At 50.2% G+C, this 25,809-nt stretch overlaps 1 protein-coding gene across 2 annotated transcripts in view; it reads left to right on the plus strand.

The window, feature by feature from the left end:
- Positions 1-25,809, plus strand: part of BSN (bassoon presynaptic cytomatrix protein) — a 166,260-nt gene that overhangs the window by 116,400 nt on the left and 24,051 nt on the right. For both annotated transcript variants that reach the window (XR_012906554.2, XM_075939578.2), the window contains exons 4-5: positions 12,082-12,522; positions 18,381-25,175. Coding sequence is in view for 1 of the 2 variants with exons in the window: in XM_075939578.2 (XP_075795693.2) it covers positions 12,082-12,522; positions 18,381-25,175 (7,236 nt within the window). In the remaining variant the exon portion in view is untranslated. The remainder of the gene's footprint in view (positions 1-12,081; positions 12,523-18,380; positions 25,176-25,809) is intronic.

Genomic DNA, 25,809 nt, shown 5'->3' on the forward strand with positions numbered 1-25,809 from the left:
ATTTCTAGCAAGATCATTCAGGTGTCATGGTCCCCAGTGGAGTGTCTTTGCAACGTTAGCCACTTGGAGCTGCATCCTGACTCAGATTGGGAGTCCTCCTTGTCCAGCCCTCACATCCTAACCCACTCCAAACCAGCATGTGGGTGCATGTGGCTTCAGGCCCCCCTGGTTACCCTCAAAAGCCATGAGTTTTGTTCCCTGGGCATAGACCCAGCTACAACCTTTCCCATGGTCGGGAGTGGGGAGAAGAACATCCAGGACAATCGGGGATTGGTTCCTGAGACCAGAGATTGGGCAGTCCATTTGTCCGTTTGTCCAGCTGCCTGCAGGGGTTCAAGAGCATGAGTCAAAACTCAGGGTAGAGTTGTCAGGAAGCAGGGAACCAACCCCACACTGGCTAAGAACTAATTTTATGCTAAGATTTCAGCCAGTTACCAAGAATGAGTTCCTTAGGGACTGTAGCAGCCTTACCATGGAGTCTCAGACAGTCCCTTCAAGTACTTCAATCTCACCACCCATCTGCCTGTGTGACAGATGATCCTTTACATCAAGAACCACAGCAGTATTCAGCTACTCCCCATCTCAAAGCACTAATCGCTTATCGCAGGCCAGTTGCAACTTGAATCTCACCCTTAAGACAATGCTTGTTGCCAACCCTATAATAAACTCTATACAGATTTATTCACAAGAAAAGGAAACGAGGACTATTTATAAGGTGAAAGCAGGTAAACATGTATACACAAATGAGTTCCAATCTTACATTTACAAAGGTAATAGAGGCTTTTATCATAGAATCATAGAATACTAGGACTGGAAGGGACCTCGAGAGGTCATCGAGTCCAGCCCCCTGCCCCTATGGCAGGACCAAATACTGTCTAGACCATCCCTGATAGACATTTATCTAACCTACTCTTAACTATCTCCACAGATGGGGAAGCTCTATTTGTTCTTTAGGGCTAACTATGACTAAACAGCTGGGGATCCCTTGCTTATGCCTGGAAACCAAGTCCCCAGAGTCCAAGCAGCAGAGAGGTATTCAGTTCCTTCTGTTTGGGGTTTTTAGTCCACTCCTTCCATGTGCTCTAAGCTGCAAATTCAGCTCTCCTACAAGGAATCCACTTACATGATTCATTTTCTTGGGGGGGAAGAGCAGAGCAAAAACCATCTTTTGTCCTCTAATGTTCCACAGTAGACCCTGGGCTTGATGGACTTTTCCTGTTGGGGAGGACAAGTACTTAAATATTTTCTTACACTGTGGCAGGGATGGGAATCTAGCTCCGGGGCCGAATCCAGTCTGCAGCTTGTCTTGATCCAGCCCAGGAGCACTGAGCCACCAGTCCCCCCTCCCCTAGGAGCTGTACTAGGTAGGCGCCCCAAACCCCTACCCTCTCCTGCACCCACTCTGCCACCCAGACCATGCACCCCCAGCCTGCTCCTGCACCCTACCTCCTACCCAGATCCCCCACTCCCACCTATTCCTGCATCTACCTCTTGCCCAGAACCCACATCCACATCCCACTCCTGCACCCTACCTCCCACCCAGACCTCCAATCCCAGCCCATTCTTGCACTCTTACCTCCGGCTCAGATCCTATACCCCACAGGTGAAGCCTGAGTTTCCATTGTGGACTCTCAGGTGCAGGCTTGGATACACAAGTCCCACAGAGCTGTGTAGACATTCCCTGTGAGAGAGGGGAAGGGCATCTCCAAAACCCTGTCCAAAGTCATGGGAAGTGATGTGCTTGTTTCCAGGACAGCATTGCACTGGCAGTTGGAGAGCTGCCTGGGAAGGGCAAGAGGGTGGACCAGGTAGTCACGCTGTCCAGCTGCAGAACAAATGCAGATGCAACCCTGGCAGGACCATCACAATGGTCTGTATGACTCCCCATTTGCTATAGGAGGTAAAGGCACTCACCTGGTGCGGTTCTTAGTGCAGTGGTTTGGTTCAAACCACTCTGCTGCTCAGGTTTGCACTGCATTAATGTAGAAGAAAAACCCTTGGAAAAGGTGCCCGTTAGCCAGGTGATTGATTGGTTTAGCAATCAGTTGATTTCTATATGTAGCCCATGCAAATTCTTGCTGGATGTGTGCGCCTAGCTACTCATGCACATGCGGGGTTGGTGTGCAGGCCAGATGATCCAAAAGACAGTATTTTATGCAGCTGCTTGTCCATTTCTGTCACTCACATCACCATGGTAACCTTTTCCATTTCGGTGAGTTATTTTTAATCCCAATTCTTGCTGCACCATCAGTCTCCTGGGGGCACAGCTTACTCCTTCTCAGCAGGAGCAGGTTATAATCATGCGAACAAACTTCACCGCACGGCAGGAACAAATGGAGCTTCTTGAAAAGCCAAACCCTCAGCAGCACTAATTGCCCCATTATCTGATCCTAGCCCAGAACAACAGCAGCTGGGAGGCCCTTGGAAATCCAAAGGAGCACTATGGTGCCTTCCTCAGAGGTTACCATGCAGAGAGGGATTTCATCATGCTGCCCACTGTCTCCTGCAACAAGCAAGTGGTGCTGCTGACTGGACTCCATTTGGAGCGTGTCTCTTATTTCAAAGGACATGATGATGACATAATGCTAGGGATGGAGGTCTCGTGGTTCCTACAGGTCCTGTAGGCAGAGTACCCACACCCAGGCTACGTCTACACTACAAGGTTTTTGTGCAAAAAAAAAAAAAGAAAATTAAAAAGTACAACTCTTCATACAACATGATGGGATCTAAATTAGCTGTTCCCACTCAAGAAAGAGATCTGAGTGTCACTGAGGATAGTTCTCTGAAAATATCCACTCACTGTCCAACAGCAGTCAAAAGACGTGAACAAAATGTTGGGAACTAGTAGGGGGCATTGAGGGGAGTAAACATTTTAGCCAAGTGTTGTTTAAATGCATGTTAACCCTCTGAATTGAGCATAGGGTAACAGGAAGGTAATCAATGGAATTCGCTGCACAGGCTCCGTGTCTCTGTCTTAAGTAGGGTTGAAAAATGTGTTAGGAAGCTGCCATTTTCTAATGAACATACTCTAAGTCTAGTGTAAAGAAGCAGGGTTGGGGTTAAAGTCTAGAAGAAAATATAAAATATTGCCGAAAAGGGTTGTGGACAACCCAAAGATTGGTGAGGGGTTGTAAGTAAGGATGGTAGTCACTGATACAGAATAATAGGGATGGATTACCTGGTAAGATGCATGCCCTCATGCTTGCAGATTAATACAAGTCAAAACAAAGTCATGCATTTAGGAGCAAAGAATGTAGACCATACTTACATAGGATGGGGGCTACTTCCTGGAAAGCAGTGACGGAAAAGGACAGAGAGGTTGTCAAGATAAGCTCCCAGCACAATGCTGTGGCTAAGAGAGCTAACATGACTGTGGATGTATAAATAATATTTCCTCTGCACCCAGCACTAGTGAGTCCATTCCTGGTCCAGCTCTAGTAGCCACACATTGAAAAAGCTATTATAGAATTGGAGAGGGTCCAGAGGAATAGCACAACTATTTATAGAGGGCTTGAAAATATACCTTCCTATGAGAGCTCCGTCCTGTCAAAGAGAGGCGTAAGAGACGACTTGGTTATGGATAGGTTGCCGTAGCAGCTGGGCATGTAATTTTTAGCTCGTGCAGATGAACCTGTGCTAGCTGTTCTCTAGCTAGTTGTGAGGAGGATGCAGTGATATGACTTTAGCATTGGCTGCACAAGCACGTACCACAGGAGTCAGGTAGCCTTGTGCAGTCTCTGCTAAAGCTTGTGTCTCTTATGACATCTTCACTGCTACTGTTAGCCAGCTACAGTACAGCTAGCTCGGGTCCATCTCCGTGTGCTGCCATTTGCATCCCAGCTGCAGTGTAGACACACCTGTGAATGGTAGATAGCTGCACAGGAGTCATTAATCTAAGAGGCAAGTAGGAACAACAAGAAATTGTGGATGTTGAAGATGAAAAAATTCAGATTGTAAATAAGAAACAGGTTTTTAGGAGTGAGGATAGCTGACCAGGAGAAGCTCCCTCTGGAATGATTTAGAAACTCAAAGCTATGGAGAACCTGAGTTGGGATTGAGTGTCTTCCTAAGAGTTCAACCGCAGGTTGGCAGGTGGGTTGTGGGAATCACAAGGGGAAATGTATGATCTATGTGATGCAGGAGGTTAGACTCGATGAGCAGCTTCTCTCTTAAAAGCTCTGGGTCTCTAAGCCCTGGGAAGGGAAGGAGATTTTCCCTTGACCTAATGATTGTAGGATTCTGCCTTTTAGGTATTTCCCCCAAACCAGATATGGCTTCATTTTGAAATAGCAAGTGTGAAAAATTGGGGTGTGACAGGGTGTGGTCACAGACAACCCCTTGGGGGGGGGCCTCCCGGGGTGCTGACACAGCCAATGCCACTCGCCTTCCCCCTCTCTAGGGCTCCTCACCGCCTGGTCCTGCTGGGCCAGCTCCCTGGTCTCCCCCAGCCAAGGCCCCGAGCTGAGGTCCCTGCCCCCACTGAGAAGCAGTACAGACACTGAACCACTTCAGGTTCAAGGAGAGGGCAGTTTAGGGCCCAGCTTCCTGGGATATCACTCCCCAGACGGGATCAAACCCAAAAGAATCAGGTAAGCCACCTTTAACAGTGACAAGGGGAATATGCACACTGGTTGCCCTCTCTTCCGCCCCCCCCCCCGTAACAATCGCTTACAGTGGGTTTGATAGAAAATAAAAATGTTTTTATTAAGTTGAAGCAGTAGGATTTAAGTAGTAATAAGTGAAAACAGGCAGAGCAAAGTAGGTTACAAATCAAAAGAAACAAAACCACTTGACTAATTCTCCACTGAAACCTCAGTGCAAACTTAAACTCACCCTAAAACCTCTTTTCCAGCTGCCAGTCTAAACCAAGGCTCTCTCCCCCACCCTTGGGTCTCAGGCTCCTTCCTTCAGGTGCAGCCCAGCCAAAAGACCTAGGCGTCTCCTTTCCTATTCCTTTTGTTAAGGAGATGAGGCCACTCCCTACCAACCACTGCTCAGACTTAAAGACAAAAGATTGTTTAACAGTGGCTCATCTAGAAGTTGCAGGTAACACCCTCCATGTCTCCCATTCACACGTTTGAAACTCACAAAGTATTCCCCACTTCATGTGTCTAATTTTACACACACAAATGGTACATACAACAGAGTAAGATAAACAGAACCAGCAGACCATGACACGAAGATTGATGGGTTACATGAAATAATTCGCTCAAACTACCTTTGAGTTATGTATATTCATGTCCAGGAGTCCATTTCATAAAGCATTGGGGGGAAGGGGCTCCGTCACATGGGGAAGGGGAGGAAAGGGAAATAGACAAAGCCCCTCTACTATTGGGATGTCTGGTCAACCTAGTTTGAAGCATGGGCATTTCCAGATCTGTCTCAGGAATAGGTCCCAGTTAGTTGCTCCTCCCCCATTTCCAATGGGTGAATAATAGCAGATTGGTTGTGCAGCTTTAGTGGGTAACCTGATATGAGCTCCTAGAAAGAGAAATGCCTGGCCTCCTGGCTGTTATTAAGAGCTAGCTCTCTGGGGTCTGTTTGCAAAGAAGTTGTTGTAGGAATCTTGGCACCCATACAGATCAGAAGAGATAAGAACATTTCAAAGGATTGCAAGGCGGCAGACTTTAGCCATTTCAGGGAGTTGGTACATAAGATCCCATAAGAAGCAAGTCTAAGAGGAAAAACAATTAAAGACAGTTGGCAGTTTTCAATGAGATATTATTAAGGGCACAAAACTAAACTATTCCACTGTGTAGGAAAGAGAGGAAGCATGATAAGAGACCATCCTGGCATAATGAGGAGATCTTGAATGATCTAAAAAATCAGAAAGGAGTCCTACAAAAAGCGGAAACTTGGTCAAATTACAAAGCATTTCAAAGATTGAAACGCAGCGTGGAGCCCTGAGTCCCGCTGACCCCGGGCTCCATGTGGGCGCATCCACCTTTGAAATGTACAAGAGCCCCAGCAGGGGCTTCCATCGACTATTCAATTAGTCAATAAGGACTAGAGTGGTGTTCCACCTTTGAAATGCATAAACATAGAATCATAGAATAATAGGACTGGAAGGGACCTTGAGAGGTCATCGAGTCCAGCCCCCCGCCCTCAAGGCAGGACCAAGCTCCGTCTACACCATCCCTGACAGATGTCTATCTAACCTGTTCTTAAATATCTCCAGAGAGGGAGATTCCACCACCTCCCTTGGCAATTTATTCCAATATTTGACCACCCTGACAGTTAGGAATTTTTTCCTAATGTCCAATCTAAACCTCCCCTGCTGCACTTTAAGCCCATTACTCCTTGTCCTGTCCTCAGTAACCAAGAGGAACAAATTTTCTCCTTCCTCCTTGTGACACCCTTTTAGATATTTGAAAACCACTATCATGTCCCCCCTTAATCTTCTTTTTTCCAAACTAAACAAGCCCAGTTCATGAAGCCTGGCTTCATAGGTCATGTTCTCTAAACCTTTAATCATTCTTGTCGCTCTTCTCTGTACCCTTTCCAATTTCTCCACATCTTTCTTGAAATGTGGCGCCCAGAACTGGACACAGTACTCCAGCTGAGGCCTAACTAGTGCAGAGTAGAGCGGCAGAATGACTTCACGAGTTTTGCTTACAACACACCTGTTGATACAACCTAGAATCATATTTGCTTTTTTTGCAACAGCATAAGTGCCCCTTTAAAGAGGATTAGTCACTTAGGGTATGTCTACACTACCACCCTAGTTCGAACTAGGGTGGTTAATGTAGGCAATCAAAGTTGCAAATGAAGCCCGGGATTTAAATATCCCGGGCTTCATTTGCATCTTGCCGGGTGCCGCCATTTTTAAATCCCCATTAGTGCAGACTCCATGCCCGCGGCTACACGTGGCATGGAGTAGGTAGTTCGAATTAGGCTTTCTAATTCGAACTACCGTTACTAATTTGAACTACCTACTCCGTGCTGCGTGTAGCCGTGGGCACGGAGTCCACACTAACGGGAATTTAAAAATGGCAGCGCCCGGCAAGATGCAAATGAAGCCCAGGATATTTAAATCCCGGGCTTCATTTGCAACTTTGATTGCCTACATTAACCACCATAGTTCGAACTAGGGTGGTAGTGTAGACATACCCTTTTATCCCTACCCTAGTCTACTCTGTGCTGATTAGGCCTCAACTGGAGTACTTTCCAGTTCTGGGCACCACATTTCAGGAAAGATGTGGATAAATTGGAGAAGGTCCAGAGAAGAGCAACAAAAATTATTAAAAGTCTAGAAAAGATGAGCTATGAGGGAAGGCTGAAAGAACTGGAGTTGTTTACTCTGGAGAAGAGAAGACAGAGGGGACATGATAGCGGTTTTCAAGTATCTAAGGTTATTACAATGAGAGTGAGAAAAAAATATTCTCTAACCTGTGAGGATAGGAAAAGAAACAATGAGTTAAGGAAGGAAGGTTTGCTTAATGCCCAACTGTCAGACTGGTTAAGCACTGGCATAAATTGCCTAGGGAGGTTGTGGAATCTCCATCACTGGAGATTTGTAAGAGCAAGTTAGACAAATACCTGTCGGGGATGATTTAGATCAGGGCCCTCAAACTCAAGGTCTGCTGACCATTTACAGGCTGAAGCATATTCACAGTCTGGCCCAGGAGACCCGGGGGATACAGGCCATGCCTGTATCCATCCTTTAAGCCCCACCACTGCCCCATCCTCTCCCCCCATTGCACCCTAGCCTCAGGAGTTTCCAGGGGGGCCTAGCATAGAGCAGCAGCATTGGTCAAGCCCCCCGTACTCCCCATGGTCGTGGAAGCTATGGGGAAGTGGCGCACACACAGCACATGAACTTGCTCTGCTTTGAGGTGCAAGGAAAGGGAGAGGTTTACAGGATCTGTCGAAAAAGGGGTCCAGACTGCCATTTTGTTTTAAAAGAACTCCATTTTGAAAAAAAGTGATGGCCATTTTTATGCTAATGAGGCACGGGATATTTAAATCCCAGCTTCATTAGCAATTTTGATGCGCCTAATGTACTGTCGACAGAGAGGTGTAGTCTAGACCCACCCTAAATGTTAACTTGAAAGTAAATTGTGCCCTGTACACACTCCCACTGCCTGGTTATGAGCATGCTGTACATTTAATGCAACAAGAAATGTCGTCTGTATGCCTCAGCATTTCTGCAGCATATCACAAACCCTAATCCTCACAGCTACTATTGTGAGGCAGGTGCCCCCCAACCTCCATAAAGATACCTCTTTATCCATCTTCAACCCTCCCCCCCACCCATACCGTCCTTTGCAGTGAGGCCTACAAAACACATGACAATGGTTAGGTCCCTTGATGCACTGAGACAGCACTCTCTCCATCTCTCTCTTTCTCTTCTCCCCCTCCTGCCTCTCACTCTCTCTCCGCTCTCCTCTTTCTCCATCAGTGATGCATGCTCATCCAGGCCCCGCCCCCTGGGTATGTACATCACCGCCCCACCCCCCTTATTTTCCGCAAGATCCTGTCTAGACTGGCGCTTTTCTCTGGCAAAACCCCGAGCCGGAAAAAAGCGGCAGCCATGTTCATGCAAATGCCGCGGGGGATATTTAAATCCCCCGCGGCATTTGCAATTCCGAAGTGTCTCATTAGCATCCCTTTTCCGGAAAGGGATGCCAATGTAGACACAGCCACCCTCTTTCTCTTCTCCCCCTCCCGCCTCTCACTCTGTCTACATCTACACTGGCAGCTTCTTGCGCAAGAACTCTTTTTCGGAAGAGTTCTTGTGCAAAAACTCTTCCACAAGAGAGCGTCTACACTGCCATGTGCTTTTGTGGAAGAGCATCCGTGGCAGTGTAGACATTACTTGCACAAGAAATTCATGCTGCCTGTCTACACTGCCCTCTTCTGGAAGAACTCTTGCACAAGAAGGCTTATTCTAAATTAAATTATTGGAGATTGCTTATCTCCTAGAACTGGAAGGGACCTTGAAAGGTCATTGAGTCTAGTCCCCTGCTTTCACAGCAGGACTAAGTACCCATCCTGACAAATTTTTGCCCCAAATCCCTAAATGGCCTCTGCAAGGAGTGAACTCATAACCCTGGGTTTAGCAGGCCAATGCTCAAACCACTGAGCTATCCCCCCCCTTGTGAGGAGAGGAATAACTCTTCCAGAAGAAGCCCTGTTTTACAACTCTATACTGTAAATTTACTTCTGGAAGAACACTTGTGCAGTGTAGACAGTCAGCGTAGACGTAGCCTCGCTGTCCTCCGCCTCCTCTGTCATCCTCTCTGTCTCCTCCGCATCCTCTGTGTCTGCTCCGCTTTCCTCCTTTCTAATCCGGCGCCCTTTCCTGACGTCAGATATGCATGCTCGTCCAGGCCCCGCCCCCTGGCTGTTCCCTATGGGCATCACTGTTGCCTCCCGCCGTGGCACTTGGCTGACTTCTGCTCCACTTAGTCAGGCCACTGCGCGGGAGCAAGCAGCACAAGCGACCATTTGGGGTCCGTGCTCCCCATGCAGCATGGGGGTGCTGCAAGAGGAGTGCGGGGCCCAAACGGCCATTTGTGCCGCTTGCTCCCGTGTGGCGGCCCGGCTGAGCGGCGCAGAAGTCAGCTGAGCACCACGGCGGGAGGCAACAGCGCCGCCCAGAGGGAACAGCCAGCGTTTCAGCGTTACAGAGTCATAGATGTTGGGCTACTATATGTATGATACCTGGCTACATGCACAGGGAGTTTGGAGGCACCACCTGGCAGTTCTGATGGCAGCTCTTCTTTTCCCCAGAGTCCGAGGGACTGTTGGCACATCACTATGTATAAGCCTCACAGCCCTCAAATGTGTCTCCACAGCTAGCTCATAGGGATGTTAAATATCATGACGTCTTATTGGTTAGTCGGTTAGTCAACTATTCTGTAGGCCCGCAGCCAGTGTGCCTTACTCCCAAGGAGCCCCCTGCAACTCCGTCCTGCTGCCTCTGTATCAGGAGATGGTCTGTGAGGAGAGGCAGTTTAAAAACCAGTTCCCCTCATGGACCGACTGCCTGTCACCCTGTGCTATTGCCTCTGATAAAAAGGTAGCGGCGCGGGGTGGCAGCAGCCCTTATGTAGGGTGGGTCTGAGTTCCTGGACCTGGCGCAAGCCAGAACTGACCTGGGCTGTCTGCCCGCCCAACTCCTAATACACTTTAAATGCAGAGCCAAAGCAGGGGTAGGTCCTGGACCTGTCATGAGCCAGGACTGAGCTGAGTTGCTGGCCAGCCTGCTAAAAAATGTACTGGGAGCGGGAGTGGGGAACAGGTGCGTGTAGTCTATAGCGTTAACCTATACGCTTTTGCTTATCAGTTAATAAACTACTACACTATTAGGGTATGTCTACACTACACTACAGCAGTTATTTCAAATTAACTTTAATAGCATCTACACAGGCAAACTGCTATTTCGAAATAAATTCGAAATAGTGAAGCCCTTATTTCAAATTTGGTAAACCTCATTCTACGAGGAGTAACGCCAAATTCGAAATAGCTATTTGAATTAAGTTCTGTGTAGACACTTAATTCGAAATAAGGGGCCTCCAGCCCTTCCCAGGGAGCCCTTGTGGGCACAACCAGGAAAACTTACTCTCCTCTCCCCCAGCCCCGGAGCCATTAAAGGGGTAGACCCTGGCCACAGTGCCTGCGCCAGCTCCAAGCCTGTCAGCCCAGAGCCAGCAGTGGCCACCAGGGCCCCTGATCCAGTGGCCCCAAAACACGAGCCAGCAAGCCACTGGCAGCCAGCCCTACACCGCTCCCCAGGAGCAGTCTGCCAGCTCCCAGGAGCCTGCCAGGGGCTGGAGAAGGCGGGCACCTTCCTGGTCCAGGGTGGAGATCATGGACCTTATTCAGGTTTGGGGGGAATGCCCCCAACGTCCATGATCTCCGCACTAGACGGAGGAACACGGCCGTCTATGGCAGGATAGCTGCCAGCCTGGCCACCAAAGGCCACATGCGAACCCAGGAGCAGGTTTGCTTGAAAGTCAGGTTGGTCTGGTGAGACCCCCAACCCTGAGCCCTGAGCTTCCCCTCTCCCTTGCTTCCCCCTTCCAGCTCCCTCCTCCCAGGTTTCCCCCTCCCCTCTTCCACCCTGTCTCTTCCCCTCTCCCACCTCCTTTTTCCAGTCTCCCCAGAGGTCCATCCCCCCCCAGTTTTGTTCAATAAACCCAGTTTCTATTTTTGAACACACGTGTCTTTTATTTGACATCAGGAAGGGGGGGCTAGGGAGGAGTAAGTAGATGGACGTGAGGGAGGAATGGGGCACGAGCCCCCGGTGGGGAGGACCGGGGAGGTTTTGAGGGCTCCTCAGGGTGGACGCTCTCCCTCAGGGTCTCCTGGATCCTGACAGCCCCCCAATGGACCCCCGGATGGCAGTCTGCAGCAAGTGCAGCCGGTCTGATGGCAATGACCCCACAAGACGCACCGGTGTGCCCAGGGGCAGCTGTGGCTCCATGTGGCCAAGTGCTGTGGTGTCCCGAGTGTGGGCACTCAGGGCACTCCAAGACAGGACTGCTCTGCTGTCCCTCATCGAGGTAGACAAGCAAGCGGGGAACCCTGAGAACTGTCTGTCTGGTGGGGGTAGGGTCCCTTTAAGCACGGAGCTCAGTTAGCCTCAGGCAGCAGCCCCACACACTAAGTCCCAACCTGATGCCCTGCCTGCACTGGTTCCGGCCAGCCTTAATTTTGGTTCAGAGTCCACTCAGTGTGGACACGCTATTTCAAAATCGTTTTTGTGTATAGATACGTTATTTCGAATTAGCTTATTTCAAATTAACTATTTCGAATTAAGTTAATTCGAAATAGTGCTGTAGTGTAGACATACCCTCACATCCCTACTAGGATGCATCTTGGACTAGTTGCTCCTTCTTGGAAGTCAAGCCTGAGAGCAGCACAGATGAATTGTCACAAACTCTTGGTCAGGGAGTTAATCTGAGCAATCGTGCTAGCAGGGACATTGGTGTAGCCAAGGGGCAGGGAGTGTCCCTGACAGCCAGTGGGAATTCTGTGTCCCTCAGAATCCTGGCAGAATGACCCGCGCCATGGAGACCAGCAGCGCCAAAACTCACTAACTTAGAGGTGTGATTTTCTTTCACTGTTTTGCAGAAAAATGAATGGCTGTGTTTGAACTGCCAAACTCAGAGACTGCTAGAAGGAAGCCTAGGAGACCCTTCTCCAATGCCACTACCTGCTTCGAAGCCGCAGCCAACAGGATCCCCCCGACATCAAGCAGAGAGAGCTGGTCAGCAAAGAGGTGTCCTTCAGCCTATAACAGTTCATAAGTCAGAAACCTCTGCTCCCCAGGACAGGTACTTCGTCCAAGCAAAGCATCTCAGGACTTCAGAGCCGAGTAAGTTACAGGACGTGGTGCAAGAGAGCAAGCCTCCTGGTCCCTCAGAAGAAAAGCCACTGCCGAAACTTTCTGCAGAGGCTCCAAAAGTTCCTGAAAGTGCATCGCCAAAGGGCAAAAGCATGGCTGGGAAGCCAGAAGCAGAGAGCAAACCAAGCAAAGCAGTCATTGAGGCTCAACAAGTGAGAGAGCAGGAGGTAAGCAGCCCTTCCTCCTCACACCAGACTCCTACCTCCCACAGGGCTGGCCTATTCCTGTCAGGGTAGAACATTACCTCGTGCTTGGAGCAGGTAGAGCCGCCCTCTTACCTAGGGGAGTGGCCTGGGATGGCAGCTGTAGCGAACAGTTGGAGCAGCAGGGCGGGGAGGAAAGCACGCTGGGAAACAGAAAGAACATGGTAGCCTCAGAAAAACGGGGTTAGTCTTCAGTTCTGAGCTAGTAGAGAGCTGGAGAAAGCATGTATCAATGACTGCACTGGGGAAGTGATGTCCCACAGCCTGTCAGAAACCTGTCAGATACAATTCTGTCTAATGCTTTGATTCCAGTCCCAATTTCTCTGTCTGCCCTTTAGGAATCACTGCACAATCCATTCTAGTAGGCAGCATGCTCCTAACAGAGGGCCCAAACTCCAGGCAAGTCTGCAGTAGGCTGCAGAGAGAGGGAATGTCTCAGGGAAACATTGCAAGTTCTTTCCCCCTCATTCAGAGCGTTTCCTCAGTATAACCCACTGTACGTAGCTGGGCCTCTCTTGCTTTGCGCAGGTGCTGAGTTGTGGGGCCCAAGTTCTACAAATTAAAGTGTCTCTAGCAGCTGCAGCGTGGGGAGCTGAGTGATGGGCCAGAGTCAAGTCAGTACTGCACCAGGAGGGTACTATGGAGCATGTGGGGGAGTAAGTCCCTAGGAGCATTACACCCCCCAAGCGCCACGTGGAATTGGCTGCAGAGCTGTCTGGGTAGGACAACAGGTCTGTGTGGTCCTGAATGGGCTAAGGGGCGAGGCTCTCATTTCAGAGAGCAGAAGACTAGTCTGGCCACAGCCACCTCCTGGAGCAGGGACTTGGAAGAGCAGAGTCATGGAGGTGGGAAATGAGGACAGAGTGGAGTAACTAAGGATTTTTGAGCCTGCTTGGAGTGGGGAGACGGGTGGTGTAACAGGTTCCACCCTTCATGCTAGCGCCCCTTGTTGGCTGAGGGGCGGTCTCAGTATTTACTCACCTGTCCGTGGGTGAGGCAATATGCAGTCAGTGGCTGAAGATCAGGCCTCTTCCTTTCCCTCCCGGGTGTAGTTTGCACGGGGATTGGAGGGGACCAATGAAACTGCCCTCTCAAAGAGCTCCTTGCACAGCTGGTTCTTGAGGAATCTCTAGTTGAATAACTTCTGCCTGCAAACGAATCGGGGTCCTTCTGACTCCTGTTTTCACAAGTGACAGGTTGGCTACCAGGTGGTCCATGTTTCATGCCTCTTTGGCATCCCAGCTCCAGACTCCTTCTGTGTCCTTGCAGAGGCCTTCCCTCATGCCAGGTGTGGTGGCAATGCAACTGGGTTTCTTTCTGTCCATCGCTGATGAGGATGCATTGCTTTCTTGGGATGATCTTCATTTTTCAGGAAATCAGTCAATGGAACTGAAGTAACAGGCATTCAATGGACTCTGTTTCAGAGGATGCTGCTAGTGAACCCTCTGACCTTGTGCTTTTTTGTCCTCACTGCTTTTTTGTCCAGTGCAAGCCCCCTAGGCACAAGAACAGCTCTTCAGCTCTCATTTTGCAGGGCAGCAGGAGTAGTCCCTCCTGAACTCAGATCTAAGAATAGGGTCCTCAGAGTCTATTTGAAGATCCAAAAGTTCAGCACTGAGGCTGGCCTTGCAGCTACTGCAGACTTCATTGGCAAACACAGTGCTCAGCTGAGCAGCTGTCAAATTTCTCAAACAACCCTTTGGAACGTTTGCCACTTAAGGGAGTTTGGAGTGAAGAAGTGAGGCAAGGTTTGTATTATAGGCAAAATACGATCTTTGCCAGACAAAGAAAATGGCCATCATCAGGCACTGGCAGAGGTGGAGAGCAAATGGGACTGTGCCAGACACAGTGGCTGTGTCTACATTGGCACCCTTTTCCGGAAAAGGGATGCTAATGAGACAAGTCGGAATTGCAAATGCCGCGGGGGATTTAAATATCCCCTGCGGCATTTGCATGAACATGGCTGCCGCTTTTTTCCGGCTCGGGGCTTTGCTGGAGAAAAGCGCCAGTCTAGACGGGATCTTTCGGAAAATAAAGCCTTTTCCGGAAGATCCCTTATTCCTGATTTTAAGAGGAATAAGGGATCTTCCGGAAAAGGCTTTATTTTCCGAAAGATCCCGTCTAGACTGGCGCTTTTCTCCGGCAAAGCCCCGAGCCAGAAAAAAGTGGCAGCCATGTTCATGCAAATGCCGCGGGGGATATTTAAATCCCCCGCGGCATTTGCAATTCCGACTTGTCTCATTAGCATCCCTTTTCCGGAAAAGGGTGCCAATGTAGACACAGCCTGTAAGTAATGACACAGCTGGTCCACGGATCAGGACAGTCCTGCTCCTGTAGACTAAAGGGAGCAGCTGTGTAATCCCCAGGGCAGGAGAGGCCCTAGCACCACCTTGAGCGTAAGCGGTCTTCTAAAGAGAGAGTAGACATGTTCTGGGGGAGCCACAACCTCCCCTGGGAAGAAGGAGACTCAAGGATGATGGAAGGGGTCCTTTCAGAGTGTATTATTTGTGTGGGATCCAAAATCAGGGTTACAGCAGCTGCTCCCAAAGAACTCCTGGAGCATTAGAAATAATTGGAAATAAAGATGTGATTTATTTCAAGTGGAAGAAAATGGTTCCAGCTTTGAGTGACTCTGATTTAATGCTCATAATACTAATAGAACCTGGTTTGTAGCCATGCCAGATATGAGCAGATCAGGGCACGCTTTCTGAAGATCAGGTGCCCCATCTTGCTGGCCTGCTGCCTCCCTCTCCCTGTATTCCCAGTTCTGACACACTGTGTTCCTTCAGCTAGAGGATGTTAGTCCCCATACTTGTGACCTGAAACAGGATTTGTATCCAGTTTTCTGTCTGGAGAATGCTAACACATTAACCCAGCAAGCTCCCTCTCCCCTCAAATTGGAATTGTTTGCAATGTTAGAGCATCTGGAGACTGGGTGTCAGACAGTTAAGCTGGATCTTCTCAGAACTAATGGCTAGGCCCAGTCAACAGGTGTATAAATATCCTGAAATTTACAGTGTGGTCTCAGATTTGACCCTTAGCCTTGACATCAAGTATGATGTATCCAAACTGTCTTTATTATATGCATTCTGTCTCAGAAAAATCCTCTGCATCTTTCGCACTGGTGAGGCCACATCTGGAGTGTTGTGTCCAGTTCTGGGCTCCCCACTATAGAAAGGATGTGGATGCATTGAAGAAAGTCCAGAAGAGGGCAACCAAAATTGATTAAGGGGCTGGAGCACATGACTTATGAGGAGAGGCTGAGGGATTTGGGCTTATTTAGTCTGCAGAAGATAAGAGTGAGGGGGGATTTGATAGCAGCCTTCAACTTTGCGAAGGGAGATTCCAAAGAGGATGGAGAGAGGCTGTTCTCAGTAGTGACAGATGGCAGAACAAGGAGCAATGGGCTCAAATTACAGTGGGGGAGGTCTAGGTTGGACGTTAGGAAAATCTATTTCCCTCAGAGGGTGTTGAAGTACTGGAATGGGTTCCCTAGGGAGGGGGTGGAATCGCCATCCCTAGAGGTTTTTAAGTCCCGGCTTGACAACGCCCTGGCTGTGATGATTTAGTTGGGGTTGGTCCTGTTTTGGGCATGGAGCTGGACTTGATGACCTCCTGAGGTCTCTTCCAGCCCTAGGATTCAATGATTCTAATCTTAAACCAAGCTCTATTGACAAAGTGCAGATAAGAGACTATAAGTACCATTATTACCAGGAGGCAGTGGAGATGGATTGGCCACGTACTTTGGATGGAAACTGGAATCATCACCAGAACAGCAATAATATGGACACATGAAGGCAAGTGAAAACAAGGCCACCTGAAAACATGGTGAAAGGCTGTGGAAACTGAACGGGAAAACCTGGGGCAAACTGGGGAACCATTGAAAGATTTGCCAGAAACACTCACGCAAGCACATCTCGTGTCTTAGGACAAGTGCATGCATGAATGCATACTGTTATCTTCACAAGCTGTACCTTCCTTAGGACTGGCTAAGTGTTGGTAAGTTAACATAAGAGAGTATTTTCAATCTGTTTCCTAGACCTTTAATAATTCTTATTGCTCTTTTCTGGACTTTCTCCAATTTATCCACATCTTTCTGAGAAATGTGGTGCCCAGAACTGGACACAGTACTCCAGTTAGGCTAACAGAGAGGGGTGAAAGTGTTCTTCTCATGTCTTGCTTAGTACACTCCTACTAATACCTCCCAGAATGAGGTGCATTTTTTTGCAAGTGTCACATTGTTGAGTCATATTTACTGATTGTTCTGTCCCAGGCAAAGTACTTTGCATTTGTGTTCATTGAATTTCATACTATTTACCTTAGACCATTTCTCCAGTTTGTCCAGATCATTTTGAATTGTAATCCTGTCCTCCAAACCACTTGCAACTCCTCCCAGACTGGTATCATGCTGACTGTTACTTACCATCTTATTATCTTCTAGATGTTTGCAAGTTGATTGCTTAATTATTTACTCCATTATCTTTCTGGATAGTGAAGTTAAGATGACTGCTCTGTAACTCCCAGGATTGTTCTTATTTCCCCTTTTTTCTAGATTGGCACTAGAAAGGAGCCACAATTCAATGAGCCACCTGGCAGGAGGCCCCACTAAAGGGAATTGTTCAGCCTTGCCTGGGGACTCAGCAGTGCCCCCAGACATGTCTGGACTTGTGTTCTGCAAGCACATGGGACTGAGGGTGTAAACCCAAACATGGCAGGCCCTACACTTGGTCTTTCTCTTGTCCCCCTCATTTGCTGCAAGCAACAAGGACCTGAGGAGAAGACTGAAGACTACAACAGAAGGGGGCTGGCCCAGGCTTCAAGGGTGAAATCTTTATACTATGAACTGCAGTATGTAGTGGGGTGAAAAAAACAGCTGATCTAGTTGTTCCCCAGGCTAAGAGGGTTGAAAGTTTGGACTGCATGTTTATATTCTTTTTTCTTTTGATAACTAGCTCTGGTTTGTCACCTATCACTTTTAGTCACTTGAAATCTATCGTTTACAGTGAGTAAATGTGTTTAACTGGTTATCATTACTGAAGTGTCTGATAATTTACCTGAATTTCAGTTTACCTGAAGTGTCTGATAATTTTCTCAGGGTTTACAAGGCCAGTGTATGTCCACTTACCATTGATGAAGTGGTAAATAAACGTGCACTGCTCACACTGAGCAGTGCAGGGTGGTGTATTCCTGAGATACAAGGTTGGGAGCTGGGGGATTTGGCTGGTGAGTGGCTGTGGGAGCATTCGTGCAATCTAGCTAGGTGTGGGATTCCACTTGCAATGGTGTTGAGTGATCACAGCACCTGGAGGGGTTTGCTGCTTGTCACTAAACAAGCATTGTGAGAAATTGTTTAGGCTAAAGAGTTCAGGGGGCACAGTGGTCCCACAGTCCCAGGCTGCACCCTGGGGGTCCCACCATACACGTCATTATGATGAATATGGGGTGCAGTATCACAAGGTACATAACCCATGCTGGGTCCATAAGTGAGAGGACTGGCTTGCATTTATTTCTGAATGTCTTGAAGTCTGGCACCTGTGAGGAGTCCATTGTCTTGCTCAATTCATCTGAAGGGGCTCTGCCTACACTCAGGAGCCTCGTCTTATATGAGGAGAGAAGGTCTAAAACTCAGGAGCTCCCTGCATCCTGCCATGGAGGTTTTGAGGGCATTGCCAACTGCTCCAGGGGCTGTTTCCAGCTTCCCTATGGTGAATTCTCACACAAGCATGACTTCCTTTCCGTTTCACTACCAGGGCACCAGGAAATGACATCATGCCCTCCTTGAGTCCATGGTCTAATGTATATCTCTCTTTTCATCCTTGCAGGAGACAAGCAAGCCTTATCCCCATGACTTATCCCGCAGCCCCCAAAGCCTGAGTGACACTGGCTACTCATCAGATGGCATCTCCAGCTCCCAGAGTGAGATCACTGGCCTGGTGCAGCAGGAAGAGGAGCTGCTGAATGGCACTGGCCTGGAAGACCAGAGCCCTGCCAGTCCTTCTGAACTTACCAAACTGGAGAGCAGTGTACGCCCCTTGCTGGAGTCAAAGGGCATTTCCCAAGAGCACAGCGACAGAGGGAAAATGTTTCATGAGTTACGGGAAGAACAGAGACATAGGCAGAGGCCTCGGTCCCTTTCTATCACGCCTGAAGCCTTTGATTCTGATGAAGAACTGGAAGACATCATGGAAGAAGATGAAGACTCTCTGGAATGGGAGAACCAGAGGGATCAAAGAGAGAGCATGGATTCATCTGATGACTTTGGGAGCAAGCTGCGCCATGACTACGTGGAGGACAGCAGCGAAGGAGGGATCTCCCCACTGCCCAGCAGGCCGAAAGGCAGGGAGACAGAGATGACTGATGAGGAGTTCATGAGAAGGCAGATCCTGGAGATGAGTGCAGAAGAGGACAACCTGGAGGAGGATGAGGAGGAGGAGGAGGAAGACTACGACCATGTGAAATACAGTGTAGCAAAACGCGGGCACAAGCCTGACACGGAAAAAAGCAAAGAGCCAACCTCATCCAAGAGGCGCCTGCCTCACATCTCTAGCAGCATGTATGAGGAGGAGAAGAAGGAGATGGAAGCTGTCGAGGGGGAGGATGTGACCACATCCCAGGGGGGACTGCGGCGCTTCAAGACCATTGAATTAAATAGCACAAGCAGCTACAGCAGGGACATGGAGCTTAGCCAGGATGCAGATATTAGCCTGGACAGGGAGCCAGAGCTGGAGATGGAGAGTCTGACTGGCTCCCCAGATGAACGGTCAAGAGGGGAATATTCCTCCACTTTGCCAGCAACTACACCCAGCTACACATCAGGCACCTCCCCTACATCCCTCTCTTCTCTGGAGGAGGACAGTGACAGCAGCCCTAGCCGGCGGCAGCGGCTTGAAGAGGTGAAGCAGCAACGCAAAGCTCGCCATCGCTGCCATGGTCCTTTGCTGCCAACCATAGAGGACTCCTCAGAGGAAGACGAACTGCGTGAGGAAGAGGAGCTCTTGCGGGAGCAGGAGAAGATGCGGGAGGTGGAGCAGCAGCGCATCCGAAGCACCGCACGCAAAACTAAACGGGACAAAGAAGAGCTGCGGGCACAGAGGAGAAGAGAGAGATCCAAAACACCCCCCAGTAATCTGTCTCCCATTGAAGACGCTTCGCCCACGGAGGAGCTGCGTCAGGCAGCAGAGATGGAGGAGCTGCACAGATCCTCCTGCTCGGAATACTCGCCCTCCATTGATTCAGAGGCAGAGGGTTTTGATGGCATAGCCTCCAAGCTGTACAAATCTGGCAGTGAGTACAACCTGCCAACATTCATGTCCCTTTACTCCCCAACAGAAAAAACAGACAGCAGCTCCCGTAAGCCCTTGAAAAGTGCAGAAGAAGCCTATGAAGAGATGATGAGGAAGGCTGAACTGTTCCAAAAGCAGCAAGTCCAACAGTCCCAGCAAAGTGCCCACAGCAGCACCTATCAACAGGTAGGATACCACAGTGCAGAAGGCCAGAGCAGTTTTGAATACCAATACATAGATGAGTATAGCTATGATAATGGGCATACAGACTCCTCTCCATCTGACTACCAGCACGAACTTTCAGAGCCGGGAGCAGTGTATGAGGAAATCCTGCAGACATCACAGAGCATTTCTAGGATGCACCAGTCCTCCTCATTTGACTTGGCCCTAGAAGAGGAAGAAAAGAGGAAAGAGAGAGAAGAAACATACCAGGAAAAGCAGTTTCTAAATGCTGAAAGTGCGTATGCTGATCTGATGAAACAAAACAGCGGCCCACTCACCCCAGGAACAAGCCCCACCCAGTTATTGGCTCCTGTCTCATTTTCATCCTCTGAAGGAAGCACAGGCAGGCTAATTCCTGATGTCCGTGTCACTCAGCATTTTGCAAAAGAAGGGCATGACCACCCAATGCTTCACAGCTCACCAGCAGCAGCCAGGACTATGGCAGCTCCCTGTACTTACAGCCGAGGTTCCAGTACCATCACAACTGTTGTTTCCAGCCTAGCAAGCGCTCCACGAATCTACAGTTCTTCTCTGAGCGGCTCGGATGGAACACCTTTATCTTCCCCTAGCAGAAGCTACAGTCAGATGAAAGGCACTGCAAATCACAGCTCTCAGACAGAGGACAGCTCTGAGAGCCAGCGGGTTGCTGAGCTCAGTGGAGCATCAGCAAGAGAGAAGCTCCAAAGTAAGAGCGAGAGCAAGATCAATGTCTCTGTATCATCTAAAATGTATTCCTATGCCCGAAGCACCAGCCCCCCACTGCCCCCAATGTCTCCTATTCAAATCCCTGCTCATTCAGCTCCAAGAGCAGGGCAGCTAGCCAGTAGAACAATGACAGAGTTTTCCACTCAAACACAAAGCACCGTTTTCTCTTACGATTGTCCCACTACCACTGGTATATCAACATCCTCTCCGATGATAGCTCAAGGGACCCAGACAACCCACCGTACAAGTTCTCCTCGCCTTGCTAGGCAGCAGTCATCCCAGGAAGCTCCATTTATGGTCATCACATTAGCATCAGATGCATCAAGTCAAACCAAGCCAACTTGTGTATACTCCTCCACTTCCCCAGCCTCCTCTCCCACCCAACTGAGCCTGCACCAGGCAATGCATAGCTACAGTCAGACAGCAGTCAGCTCAGCACCGCTGCAGTGGGAGCAGCTGCAGTCTCCTTATGCCAAGACACAGACAGTGATAGAAAGAGCCTCTGCTGCCAGGGCCATGCTTCAGAAAGGGCATGTCATTGCTGCTGCTGAGAGCACTGCTGGGGTCTATAGCTGGGGCCCCTTGCCTGCAGAAAACATCTCCTTATGTAAAATATCCTCAGTCCCTGGCACAGCCAGGGTAGAACCTGGACCCAAGCCACCCACCTCTAATGCTGTGGACTTACGGACTGCTATAAAGGCAGCCCCAATCATCATAACAGACCAAGGCATGGATCTTACTTCCCTAGCTACGGAGAGCAGAAAATACTGCCTCACTCGGGAACAGACCCCAAGTAGGCAATCCACAACTGTCCAACCCTTAATAATTAACCTCAATGCTCAAGAACAACCCCATGCTATTATAGGCACGGCCTCTACGGTCAGCATGGCCGTTGCTTCTTCCATGTTTGTCGCACAACCCAAGCAGCCTGTGCTCTATGGAGATCCTTTCCAGGACAGGATGGACTTTGGGGCAGGGACAGGAAGTCCAGTCTGTTTGACGCATGTTAAGCAGGTAGAGCAAGCAGTTCAGACTGGCACCTTCCGAGGGACCATGAGCAGCATTGGAATTTCTGCCCCTAGCACAAAGCCAGAAGCCACCAGTCCTCAGCCAACCAAATTTGCAAGATATAATTTGCCTAACCAGATGATGCCGTTGGTGAAGAAAGATGTGACTAGCAGTGACTTGAGCGCTGTTAGTATCAGCACTGGTCCGAGGCAAATTCCTCAGAACCAAAGCACAGACCTATGTAGAGGGACGCCAGTGGAACTCAAAACCCAGAGTCCTCCAGTCAACCTGGGAGGCAAAAAATCTCAAGCCATGGTGGTGCAGATGAATGAGATAGCAGCAGGCCCAGTAACAAAGCTGTTCAAAGAAGAACCACCAGCCAGTGCATTGGATCTCACTGGAATAAAGTCTGAAAGCAAGGTGGCATGCTGCGATGTAGTGTACAAATTCCCCTTTGGCAGCACCTGCACAGGTACGTTCAACCCTTCGCCCAAGATCCCAGGGAAAAATGTTGGGGACGTTGCTCCAACTGGCAAACCAAGCATCCAGTACTATGGAAACAGAGAGCCTGATCTGCCAGAGACCTATCCCTACAGAGAGCAAATGGGCCCGGCTCCCAGCCTGTACGAGGAGCATCGTTTCTACCCACAAGGCCTGTCTGGAAGGCTGTATTCATCCATGTCAGATACAAATCTGTCGGAAATTGGTCTGAACTATTACCCCCCTGCAGGAGACTCCGCTGTGGATTTGACCACAATGAAACATTCCTACAGCATCAGCTTCACCGAAGGGGGCTACCTGCGTCAGGGAATGCAGTATGGCTCATTCTCGGACCTCCGGCAGCCCACAGATTTGTTAAGCCACCCGCTCCCAATGAGACGATATAGCTCAGCCTCCAATATCTACTCCGATTACAGGTACCCTCCCAGAGGAGACCTGGCAAATTTCCAGGAATCCAGTCTGGCACAGTACAGTGCCACCACAGCTCGGGAAATCAGCCGTATGTGCGCAGCACTCAACTCCATGGACCAGTATGGAGCTAGGCACTCAAACAGCCCTGACCTCCTGCAGTATGGGCCAGCAGGGGGCAGTAGTGTTTCAGCTCCACAGGGCATTTCTGCCATCAAACCAAATATGATGTATAACCCCAACTTCCCAGAGACACGCCAGGCCTTTGGGAACCTTGCACAGTACAGTCTCTCCGGTGCCCGGCTGGGAGCAGTCAGGCAGATCTTCCCTTCCACAGCCACAGTACGGGCAGCCGATGGCATGATTTATTCCACAATAAATACTCCCATAGCATCCACCCTTCCCATCACCACCCAGCCAGCTTCCGTGCTGCGGCCCATGATCCGAGGCTTATATCGCCCCTATACCCCAGGCAGCATCACAGCTGTCCCTCTGGCCAACCTGACCAGACTGCCTCTAGTTACTCCCAGGGTCCCCCTTGCTGCCCCAGGTCTGTATCGTTATTCAGCTCCCAGCAGGTTTCCATCTGTTTCTACAACATCGACGATGGAAACGCCCATGTACTTGGGGAAGCCTGTTAGCACCAGTGCAGCCAGCACTGCCGCAAGCAATGTTAGCCCAGGGCCTGCTGCCAAAGTGTTGGCTCCTGCTTCTGTGAACCTGCAACGACCTGAGCAGATGGGGGCTGATGGTCGAGAGGAGGGGCTCACAGCAGCTGCTAGTTTGCAGAGTGCCTCAAAAGACAGTCAGCATCAGCAGCCAGCGCCCCCTGTCCATACCCAGCAGGCTGAGGTAGCCCAGGCCAGTGGTCCCAGCAAAGGCAACATAGAGCGAGAGGAGAAAGAGAAGGAAGAAGAGCGCCAGAGAAAGCAGCAGGAGCACATCCTCCAGCTTGAGAGGGAGAGAGTGGAGCTGGAGAAACTGAGACAGCTGAGGCTGCATGAAGAGCTGGAGAGGGAGCGAGTGGAGCTGCAGCGGCACAGGGAGAAGGAGCAGATGCTAGTGCACAGGGAGATCCAGGAGCTGCAGTCCATAAAGCACCAGGTTCTGCAGCAGCAGCAAGAAGAGCGCCAGGCTCAGTTTGCACTGCAGAGGGAGCAGCTAGCCCAGCAGCGCCTGCAGCTGGAGCAGATTCAGCAGCTGCAGCAACAGCTGCAACAGCAGTTAGAGGAGCAGAAGCGGCAGAAAAGCACCTTCCCCCCCGTGTGTGATCCCACAGGAAGAGTCCCTTCCCAGGCCATGTCTGAGAGAGCCTTGGAAATGCAAAGGACTCTGGCCCAAAATGGACAGTACTGGCCCCCCCTGAACCAGGCTTTCATGGCTCCTGCAGCTCCAGGGCAGGAAGGGCCTGTGCCATCCCGCTACCCTGGGCTGCAGCGCCCACTCACCAACTCTGCCTCAGAAATGTCTCTGCAGCCCGAGGAGCAGTGGGAAGCCAGCCGGGGGATAAAGAAGAGGAATTCCATGCCACGCTTGCGGGATGCCTATGACAAAGAGGCCCTGCATGAGCCCTACATGGTGAAGAAGATCACAGACAGCAGTGTGCAGACAGATGAGGAGGATGGCGAGGAGCGCTACTTCCTGTCCCGGCGCCGACGCACCCGGCGCAGCACCGACTGCAGTGTGCAGACTGATGAGGAGGACAATGCCGAGTGGGAGCAGCCAGTGCGCCGACGACGATCCCGTTTCTCCCGGCACTCGGATTCCAGTGCTGAGAGCAAGCAGGACTCCTCCAAGGGCATGGCCAGCATAGGCATCCAGACTAGCAGTGACTGCTCTGTGCAGACCGAGCCTGACCAGCTTCCCCGCGTGTCACCCTCCATCCACATTACTACCCCTGACCCAAAGGTAGAGATTGTGAAGTATATCTCTGCACCAGAGAAGACCCAGCGAGGGGAGAGCCTGGCCTGCCAGACTGAGCTGGAATCACAGTTGCAGCCTGGTGTGGTGGTCCCCCAGCTCACTGTGCCTACAACCATAACGCCGTACTCTGCCAATATCCAGCTGGTGAGCACAAGCCCCCTGGACGCCCGGGTCATCCGGCACCAGGCCCTTGGCAAGTTTGAGAAGAAGAAGCCTGATCCTCTGGAAATTGGGTACCAGTCCCACTTGCCTGCAGAGTCCCTTTCTCAGCTAGTGGCTTGCCAGCCCCCCAAATCCCCTCAGGTACTCTACTCCCCTGTGTCTCCCCTTTCCCCCCATCGGCTGCTGGAGTCCTCCTTTACTACCAGTGAAAGACTTAACAAGGCCCATGTAACACCACAGAAGCACTTCACAGCTGATTCTACCCAGCGCCAGCAAACCCTGCCTCGCCCCATCAAAACCATGCAGAGATCTTTCTCTGATCCCAAGCCCACGAGCCCAACATCAGAGGAGTCTGGGAGGGACAGGTTCTCCGTATACCAGCACCCTTTCCTCCAAGGCAGCCAGGTAAGAGAGATGTTGAGTGACACATGAGCTACTGCAGTATCAGTGTGCTGGGGAGCGGCACAGGCAGGGAGAGCGGCCTGAGAGCAGGCTGCCTTCCTCCACTCAGATGAGTCATGAGTCAGACTGACTGTAATCTCGCAGGCTTTGGGGTCTGGCCCCACTAGCAGGTATGGAGTGTTAGAAAGAGGCAGCGTTCCTCCCAGGGTTAGCCTTGGGGCAGTTGTATCCAGCAGAGGGGCCCAGCTCCTTGGTGCTGACACCATGGCCTCCCTTCAGCATGTATGCCTACATTGGTTTGTAGTTCTCTGTCCAGGAATTGTCTGAGAGCTTGGGTGAGTTTCTGCTGGGCCTTCACACCAGCCCCGGGGAACATTATTATGCCTTTCTGAAGCAGGGAACAGGTATCTCAACAGCAGTTACCTTTGCAGCTGCTGACCCCGGGTGCTTCCCCATGCAGCCATCTCCTGCAAATACGTGGAGGCAGTTGGCTTCTTTCTGTGGGGTCTGCACAAGACAGGGAGTTGTGGCAGGGCAGGAGCCAGGACACCAGGTGGCCTCCAGTCCTACCCTCACTGCCCCATAGAGAGGGCTTGGAGGCAGTGGGGAGGCTCCATTGTCTAGGGCAACTAGTAGG

Source organism: Pelodiscus sinensis, chromosome 11 (genome assembly GCF_052426305.1).
Source record: "Pelodiscus sinensis isolate ZL-2025 chromosome 11, ASM5242630v1, whole genome shotgun sequence".
Classification (NCBI taxonomy): Eukaryota; Metazoa; Chordata; order Testudines; family Trionychidae; genus Pelodiscus; species Pelodiscus sinensis.